At 42.5% G+C, this 9,500-nt stretch overlaps 2 protein-coding genes across 3 annotated transcripts in view; one reads left to right on the forward strand and one right to left on the reverse strand.

Moving 5' to 3' along the window:
- Positions 1-361: 361 nt before the first annotated feature.
- eef2kmt (eukaryotic elongation factor 2 lysine methyltransferase) lies at positions 362-3,383 on the reverse strand. Of its 2 annotated transcripts, none has more exons than XM_035654681.1 (8): positions 3,243-3,383; positions 2,575-2,637; positions 2,393-2,473; positions 1,899-1,997; positions 1,301-1,434; positions 951-1,186; positions 580-717; positions 362-493 (listed from the first exon to the last, which is right to left on the reverse strand). In XM_035654681.1, the coding sequence occupies exons 1-8, from the start codon at positions 3,360-3,362 to the stop codon at positions 381-383; spliced, it is 984 nt and encodes a 327-aa protein (XP_035510574.1). In that variant the 5' UTR covers positions 3,363-3,383; the 3' UTR covers positions 362-380. The 2 variants fall into 2 exon arrangements, with proteins under 2 accessions (XP_035510574.1, XP_035510573.1); XM_035654680.1 differs by having other exon boundaries at positions 1,899-2,000.
- Positions 3,384-4,616: 1,233 nt separating this feature from the next.
- The window catches only part of pigq (phosphatidylinositol glycan anchor biosynthesis, class Q), a gene marked incomplete at its 3' end in the record, with an annotated part of 12,893 nt that continues 8,009 nt past the window's right edge, over positions 4,617-9,500 (forward strand). Inside the window, 4 exon segments of the mRNA XM_035654683.1 lie at positions 4,617-5,089; positions 5,452-5,646; positions 5,737-5,923; positions 6,317-6,513. Of these exon segments, the coding sequence (XP_035510576.1) occupies positions 5,494-5,646; positions 5,737-5,923; positions 6,317-6,513 (537 nt within the window).

A 9,500-nucleotide genomic window follows, 5' to 3' on the forward strand; every position in this document is an offset into this window, starting at 1 on the left:
GTTTGTGTTCAGGTCTCACTGATCGGGGTCTGATATATATATATGTGTGTGTGTGTGTGTGTGTGTGTGTGTGTGTGTTTCAGTCTCTCCTGTCAGAGTTCCCCCGCTCAGACAGCAGACTGGGAGAGTTCAGGAGGAACCTCCGCACCAGCAGGGGGCAGCGCTGGGACGACAACTGGGACCAGAACGTCCTGCCTCTGCTCACCGCTCCCTGAGGGACACCAGAGTCGACTGTTAATGAACACGACATTATCACACTAAGAGAGAGGATGGGTGGTGGTTAACTTTTCATTCCAGTGTGGGTTTAGTTTTTCTTACTTCAGAGGAGTTGAATGTGTAAAAGAGACTTTGATACGATATACATTGTGTAAATAAAATCTTTATTGTGCTGCGGTCGTGTGCAGTTGGATCAGTTCTATAACGCCGTCTCTGCTGTACGGAAACACGCGGCCGACGGCGTCTGTGATCACACGATGGCTGATTCCTTCCTGATCTGCCAAAACAAAACAGATCCAGAGTCAGCGTCCAGCAGCAGCAGCATGTGTACAGCCTACAGTTGGGTAGTTGATCGTCTCTCACCCAGCTGCTGCTTGAAGCCGCCGTACGTCTCCTGGTTTCTTACGGTGGAGCAGACGAAGACCTCCGGAGACGAACCCCTCAGGATCCTGGACAGCAGCTTCACCAGACTGCCTGCGATGTCGGGGTCGTACACCACATCTGCACGGCGGGGGGGAACAGCGGATTAAATACAGTTACTGAAACTACAGCTTCAGTTTGTACACACATGAACATTTATCTGAAACATTCAAGAGTTTATAAAACAGGTTTTATTATAAATGAAACTACTGAACAAGATAAGATCATTTGCTGGTTCAACCTCCCCCAGTGTGTGAATGTACGACCCCGTTAGCGGTACTTGGACCAGCTGTGCGTCCTCTCTGAACTCTGACCTGCGGCGATGACGACGTCGGCTCCGATCCGTTCCAGCTGCTCCTCGCTCGCCGCCGTCCAGTCCACCTCCTCCACGCCGACGCTGGGAGGAGTCAGACCGTTCAGCTCCACGTTGCTCCTCAGCGCCTGCAGGACTCTGGGGTGACAGTCGCTGAAGACGAACCTGCGCGGGCTGCAGGAGCGACAGATGGTGATACCGCTCAACCCCACGCCGCTGCCCAGCTCCAGGACCGTCCTGCAGGCGAGGACAGGAAGGGACGGGGACGGATTTAACTGGTATCTTAGAGGCTAAATAAAATCAAATCCTTGTCTCAGGACTGAAGTTCTCCCTGTGGTAGTTTGAGGATACCTGCCGGTGAAGACCTGCCGGTGGTCCAGAGCCCACTCCGCCAGGTAGAGAGCGGCCTCCCACGTCACCAGGCCGGTGGTCCCCTCTGAGATCAGAGCTACGTTCTCCAACAGGCTGACGGCGTCCCCGCTGGGCTGCAGGACAGAAACACCTGAACGTCAACACCAGGAACATCCAACTCCAGCACGCCTTACAGGACCACATACAGAACCACCACAGTCCCACAGTTAAACTAGAGACGCAGAACCCTCGTGGATACCGACGTACATATTGTAAAGCAAACATCTGTTTATTTTCAGATAACAAAGACGTCTGCAGTGGCCGACACTCGGGCTTCACACGTACTCAATATCCAGACTTCAGCGATACAAGGGGTTTATTTTCTTAAAGCTATCGTCCAGTCCAGAAAGACTGGCGGGGGTCCAAGTGGGGCCCTGACTTCTGCGGTGGTGACATGAAATATGTGTCTGATGTCTCATAATGGGACGCGTCAGGTATCAGATAGATCAGATTTCCCTTCCAGTCAGTTTCCTTTACAATTCGGCTCTGAGGAATAAAACACAAACGTGTCTCCTGCGCCGCAGCGACTGTCTGGTACCAGTAAGTAGCTCTTGTAGCACTCCGCCGTGTCTTCGGCTCCCACCACCTCGGCCAGAGCGTCGTACAGCTCGTCCAGAGGGTCGCAGTCTGCTGCCTCCTGCTGGAGAGACGACAACAGCAGCAAGTTACAGCGCGATATCGATCCAACGCTTCGGCTCACGGCTCCACAAATATCTGATAAACTGACGGGAAATGTTTGTTATGTTAAATGTTTGACTCTTTATTAGGCTTTTTATTTAGCGCCACCTACAGGTCAAAGTTCACACACTTCAGTTAAAGCCAGGAGATAATTCAAAATAATTCACGGATATTTTATTTATATAAAATAATATATGATATTAGGTATATTTTTTATAAAGATATAATTTATAATATATAATATGTATAATATATAAAGATATATAATATATATATAAAGGTATAGTATATAATATTATTTATAATATATAAAGATATAAAGAGTTATGATGACGTGTTCAGGGACAGACTGACCCGTCTGATGAGCTCAGAGAGGAACAATCTCCTGAATCTGACCGATGGAGGAAACTTCCGGCACAGAGAGTGAAGACACGTCTGTCAGACACAGAAGAGACATTATTGATCATTGTATTGAACACTTATTAAGTGATGGTGATGATAAAGGAATTAAAAGGTTTGTGTTTGAACCCACTTACCTGTTTTAAGATGTCTGAAATCAGGTCTGATGATTTGTTGCTTTCAAGGTCTTTTTCTAAAAACTGAAAAGTAGAAATTATGTTTTAAAGTATTTAATTATGAAGTGGATTAAACTGGATCTCAGTATTTGGACTTTAATCTTAATTAAAAAAAACTACTAAAATGTGAAACATATTTCTTCCACGGGTTACAAAACAACACAAAATATCAAAATTACATAATATGTAAATTTATTTTATTCAATTAGCACATGAATACAGACTGATATCTAATTTATATGTAGCATTTGTAGTCATATTTCTTTTTCTAATTAAAGAATCATTAAAGTATTAAACACATTGTTTCTGTATGTAACAAATAAAACATTTGAACTCAACTGAAGAACTAAAATTCATATTTTATCTCAGATTGTAAAACCCAGAACTCAAAGGGGGACCAGACCTGAAGAAGCTTTAAGGTTATTACTATGAATTCAGACCTGCTGGTGGATCATTTGTGAGCCGGATTACTCAGAAGAGTCCGCTGAACTGTGGATATAACTTCAGACACTTTCTGACTCTGAGGTCGTTTCCTTTTGAGGGCCGAATCACAAATTGGAGATTATTTGAATGGAGTTTGGTGCAGCGCTCGCTCTGAGTGAATGGAGACCGGGTGAGGTTTCACTCACCGTCCAGGGGAAAGAAAGCAGCCGACTCATGGTGAAAAAAGACACCTGGAAGTCCCGTAAAATATCGGTTTTATTTCTTATCTCCCCGTCTGGAGTTCGGCTCAGTTCTGAAGGCTCCATCTTCAACGTGTCTTTGTTTACTTCCTGATTACACACAATGCATAGCGACAATGTCTCGCTAAACCTCCTGGGTAGTGTAGTTTTTATTAATTGAATCTAAATGAGTTTATTGTTTAATTGAATAAAAACAACATACAGACTTTGCATTTGTAAAAACTTTACTGGAAATAATCCAAACAGCATTAACCCATAAAATAATTCATATTAAAATATTAACGTATGAGAACAAAATGTATAGAAAGCAGCAGTAACCCATAAAATAGAAAAAAATATATAAATAAACAAATTAAACATTATATTATATATGGAATATTAATCAAATATATCATCTTTAATTTATACTTAAGATTTCTGAAAGATTTATAGTAAAAGTTCCAGCTGAAAATGTTAAATAACCTTTAAATATGTTCATTTATAATAAAATACTAACACTAAATGCTTTTAAAGTATTGAGTGTTTGATGCGAATAAACTGTCAATAATATTCTTGTTATTTTTAGTGAGTCGGAGGTTTTCATCCCGCTCTTTTCTTGCTGTGTCACTGCAGGAGGAGATAAATGTCTTTACAGTTGGGCCAACTCCTCATTTACCAACAACCCTCACAGCAGCACACAGTGGACGTTCACTGGTGAGTAACATTATTATTATTATTATTATTATTATTGGTATCATTATTATCATAAAAATGATTCTGTAAGTCATTATAATGAGAAACTCTCCCAAAGTACATTATTGTATTACTAATGTTTTATAGTACGTTCAGAAACAACTACAGAAACACTTTATACCAGTAATATAATATATAGTAATACTATTTAAAACAGTATATGAATACTGCAAAGATCTAGAGAGATAGTATTACTAATGAAATTAAATACTACAGAAAAAAACTACTATACAACACAACAAACCTACTAGGACATAATACAGTTCTTATAGTAATACTTAAATATATAGTATATACTATAGCCTATTACTATACTATTTACTATTTATATACACTATAATATATATATATTAAAGTGTATAGCATATCACTACATATCACTATTTTATGCAGTGATACTATAGTGTATTATTATACTATAGTAATAAAGTATTAATGTAGTATATTATAGTAATATTAGAGCTGTTAATACTATAGTATATACTATAATGTATTATCGTATTACTTTAGTTAATTTAATAAAGGAACCTCGACCGTCTATAAGCGGAACATTTATAAACGTGTTTCTCTCCGGAGCATTTTAAGCGCTGGACTGTCAACAATAAAGATGGCTGCGGTCTCCTCTAACTCATAAAGAAGGTAAATAAATAATATTATTTTCCCGCGCTCACATTCTGTCTTCGTGCAGTCCGACGGCCCCGCGGCGGGAACCGGACTCACTTTGACCACTTTAATCTGTTCAATGAGCACTGTGAGTTAAATATTAAACTCTTTCCCGGGAGTCTGTTAACCTACTTTCCCCTGATCGATCTGCTCATCGACGTCACTGTCACTGATATCGATCCCGCTCGCGGGCTTTTTGTGTTGCCACAACAACGAGCTTCAGTACGTGAAGGGCATCAGATGAGGTCACCCGTCCAGTTCAGATACGTTCACCGGACTCCCTTCACAAACCGGGAGATTTTACGTTTCTCCCGCCGTCGCTCTGATCAATAAAGACATTTTTACAGCAGGAATATCGTTTATGATCGATAAGGAGCTCCTCTTCAATTCGGCATCAGGTATGAACTGATTTATTGGATGTGAGTAGCACAAATACAATATAACTGAGAAGAAATAGTCTTCAGCAGCTGAGTAAAATGAGAGATTTCTCTGAGTTTGAACATTGTTGGAAACATTTTGGAGAATATAAATACACAGAACATAGCTCTAGAGTTTATCCACTGTTTATTGATTATAGATTATTGATTAAATCAGCTACACACTAGAGTTTATACACTGTTTAATGCAGATATATCACATATTACATATTGTTAACTCACTGCTGCTTTGTTGACTGTAACTGAGTCTTTATGAAGTCAATCCGTCCCGAGCACCAACCAGAACCAGAACCAGAACCAGACCTGTTGTTGTGTCGTCTCAGATCATCAGAGCTGCTGGAGGCCCCCCAACCCGAGCTGCAGTCATGGTGCTGAAGGTCTTCTTCCCGCAGTGCTGTAACCGGGCCGACAGCGGACTGATGGTCGGCCGCTGGATCTCCGGCCACGACTCTGCCGTGGTGCTGGCGGTCATCCACTACCCGTTCATCCCCGGGCAGGTCAAACAGTACATCCACAAGGTCAGTGCAGCGCCGGGCGAGAGCGGGAAGAACCATCCAAACCTACGGTGAGATTACGGTAACACTCCTCCGTCCTTTCCCCCCCCACAGATGCAGACCCAGAGTGGGGTGGAGCTGTCGGTGCTGGGCTCGTGGAGTTTACCCAAAGAGGGTCAGGAGGGCATGGAGAGCTTCCTCAGGGACCTCAGCACCATCTTCCCCCAGGAACGCTGGCTCCAGATCAACCGCGAGATCGGCAAGACGGGCTTCACCTGCCAGATCCTCGACCGGGATCAGAGTAAGACCCTCAGGCTGACGCTCACTGGGTTTATACAGCAGAACTGCAGGTTCAGGACAAAATCCTCATCACCAGGGTTCAGTTTATGATCTACGTGAACCCGGAAACGTTGAGTACTTCAAAGATTAACGTTAGAAATGTTCAGTTTGGGTCCCCAGCGTTCAGAAATACAGATGTTAGCTGGTAAATGTTGGACTATTAGAATTAATAATGATAATGGAATAATTCAGCTACAGTTTGGTCGATCAGGACAATATGCTGAATCCATTTCTGACTGTTTAAAAGTTCAAAACGTCCGTTTTAATCCGAAAGAGGCTGCATCAGGATTTTAGGTGGATTCATTTGGACTTTGTGTTCAGGAGTTTCTCATGAATTAATCTCTGTCCCGACCAGGTGGGCGAGCAGTTCAACGGGAGGCCAAGAAGAAGACTGAGAATGGAGAGGCTGGAGGCGACAAAGATGAGGAGGAGGAGGAGGAGAAGGTGATCTTCGTCCACTACGAGCAGAGGAAGGTGATGCAGTCGCAGCTTCACCCCGTCGAAAACGGAGTTCCAGACCCTAAAACTGATCCGCCATCTGAGCTGAGACAGGTACGAGACAGAGGGACCTTCTGAATGACCAACAGGGGGCAGTGCAGTGCTCACACCATCAAAGTCAAAGTCAGCTGTATTGTCAATAACTTCACATGCACCAGACATATAAGGTAATCGAGAGGAAACAATGATAGTATATGATATGATAACATTCTGTGAACCGAACGATGAACTATGCAGCTCCAGTAATATCGTAATATAAATAATATTAAGATCATATCTAATCATTTATTAATGAACTACTAAAACTTACTTATAACCCAAATGTGAATGTGAAACGAAAATAAAAATATCTTGAAGTGAATAATATGAAATAAAAAGTGGAGAAAACCTCTCCCTGACCAGCGAATTCAGATTCTGGAGCAATACGACTTCATCAGCAAGTCGACTTCCACCCTTAGTATCAGAGAGACACCGCCGGGACCACCTTCAACTACGCCGCCGTTCACCTGACACCAAACAACAACAAACAAAATGACATGAGATTAAATGAAAAGCTAATGATCTGTAAGCAGAATTAGGAGAGCTGCAAGAAGAGTCCTTAAACTGAAAAAGAGCATAGCCTCTGGCCCCCCTCACCCGAAATCAGGTGATAATGTTATTTGAGAATTCAAAAAATGCAGTAAATAACCTCCCTGTGGAAATTTTAAGCTTTAACCGCTTAAAAAAGCGTGCACAAAAGTAATGAACACAGAGAAAGACGTACAAACGTCGCGTCCGCCTTTAACAACCTTGGCATACCTCAAATCTAGCTGATTTAAGATTGGATTTACACAATGAAGTAGATGACCACTTAGTTTTACTCTGTGATCCCAATGCTTCCAAAACCAAAAAAAGTTGGAGCCTATGTCCGCAATTAATCCGAACCTCCAGTGAAAATCCCACTGAGAACCAATGACGATTGCTAACTCGGATGATACAATAAACGGCCTCCCTCCCTGGCAGGCAATGGATGAAGCGCAGCCTGTCTCACCCTCATGAAAAGTCCCGGTCCGTAAGCCCGCCCTCCAGCACCCCCCTGTCGACTGATCCAAGGTAACGAGCGCGAAACGCCGTGCAAACCCCCTCCAAGGTTCTAGGCTTGAACAAAGAAGAGAAAAAAAAAACATGTTCAGAACAAAAACTACACAGTGCTCGGATTCAAAAACATGAAGAAAAAAGAACTAAGTCGCAACAAGATTTTAGCACTTGAAAAACCTTGTGGCCGACCACAGTGTGTCACGTGTCTAGACCTGAAACCAATTGTCCTGTACAATGCGAGACGCCCTTATTCCGCCCAACACACTGTACAACTTTTTACCTATGTAAAAACTGGTTAAATGTTCATAATTCTAAAACAGATTTGCGCTGACAATGCAAAATTCCCCCTTTAAAAAATCCACCTAAAAATCAACTGCTTCCCCACGGCTGTGAAAGACAGAAGAACGTCCAGCCATAGCCGACTGCACGTTAACTTCAGCTGTCTCGAATACTTAGATCCCCAGACTCCGATACTAAATCCTCCATCCCGTTCCAAAATCTAGAGTTAAAAAAAGCACCCCAAATCTAACAAATGATTACAAAACATGGGCCTTCAACCTGGAAAAAAAGTCAAATGTATGAAAGCTTCGGCAAGACCAACCACGACACTGACGCAGACCACAAAGATATGACCATGTGGCCGCACCACAAGGGCAACCAAACGCAAGTACCTGAATAAAATACAAGATTTCTGAGTTTGACATCGGATAAACATGAATAATGAAGAAACTCAAACATATAAACATAACCAGATCTATACCACTAATGAGACAGTACTGATTAAGCTTTAAAGGAAACATTTTAATAGAGAGAATTATCACGAGCAAACAAACCAGTGATCTCCCACTCTTATGGATCGCAGTTGAACTCCTACAAATTAGAGTCCGCTAGTTTTAAACCTGTGTAATAAATCCTGTCAGATCGGGCGAGTCTTTGTTGCTTTCAGGGAAGAAAGAAGAGACTCAGTGGATTTCGTGTTATATGAAAACCGCCAGACCCACCAGCGAGAAGTTTTAAAAGCGGCTCTTCCTCTGAAGACGTTCACGTCCGTTTCAATGGAGAGAGCGCGTTCTCCTCGCGTGCCGGGACCCGTTGCGAAACATACCTACCACTAGGATGCACTTCGAATGCCACTGGACACGCAACCTCGTTAATTTAAAAATTCTCCATTGCAAATCCCTATATAGTCGCCAAGTTTTCAGGGTGAGATTCCTTTTACCTGTCGTCTGTCAATGCCTGTCCCTGCGCAATGATCCTGATCTGATCAATGGTCTCCTCTGGTCTGATCTTGTCTCTCAGACAAGGCACATCATCCTCTCCGGTGTCGCTCCTGAACGTGGACTTGCGCTCCTCCACTAGTGGCATGTTCGCCTCATCTGGTATAGAGCCCCAAACACAAGCGGCTACAAACGGACATACCACTTATCACCATGGACATTGCCAACCATCCGACTGCGTGGCCTAAGAAGCATGGAGTATCAGTGGTAGTAGTGAGGTACATCATGCTAGAGATGTTGTTTTTCACAACTAACAAGTTAGTTGATTGTATTGATTCCAATACAAATCAGCTATTTTGTTTAATCTCCTATACTGACAGACTCAGCTTGTTATTGTCAGTGTGTGACAGCATTATGAAAGCGATCCCTACAGAGATAGACTTTATTTAAACCACAAACCAGCCGAAAGTAACATCACCTCTCCACCCAGAAAACAACCAGGAGACAGAGAAAACACCATTTTACCTCAGATCAACGTAACTCATTAAAGGTGGACAGAAACAAGGATAAAAATTAAAAAGCTCCTGTTTAGGTTCCAAACAACAACACCAACCTCTGGTTTGGTGGAAGAATAAAATCTAAAATTAACGACGTAGATGAATAAAAACAAGCAGTTATGCAAAGCCAGAAGAAAAAGAAGACAAGTAAACGTTGCTCAGGGATGGAAAAACAGTGAGGTGTGACGCC

This window comes from Morone saxatilis, unplaced genomic scaffold, assembly GCF_004916995.1.
Source record: "Morone saxatilis isolate NCDOM2014 unplaced genomic scaffold, NCSU_SB_2.0 Contig14, whole genome shotgun sequence".
Classification (NCBI taxonomy): domain Eukaryota; kingdom Metazoa; phylum Chordata; class Actinopteri; family Moronidae; genus Morone; species Morone saxatilis.

Bases quoted from the DNA above. Each gene is read 5' to 3' on its own strand.
- eef2kmt (XM_035654680.1), bottom strand. From the start codon at position 3,362: ATGGAGCCTTCAGAACTGAGCCGAACTCCAGACGGGGAGATAAGAAAT. The intron at 2,474-2,574 runs GTAAGTGGGTTC...TGTGTCTGACAG, and splicing joins TTTCAGACATCTTAAAACAG to ACGTGTCTTCACTCTCTGTG. The intron at 494-579 runs GTGAGAGACGAT...TTGTTTTGGCAG, and splicing joins CGGCTTCAAGCAGCAGCTGG to ATCAGGAAGGAATCAGCCAT.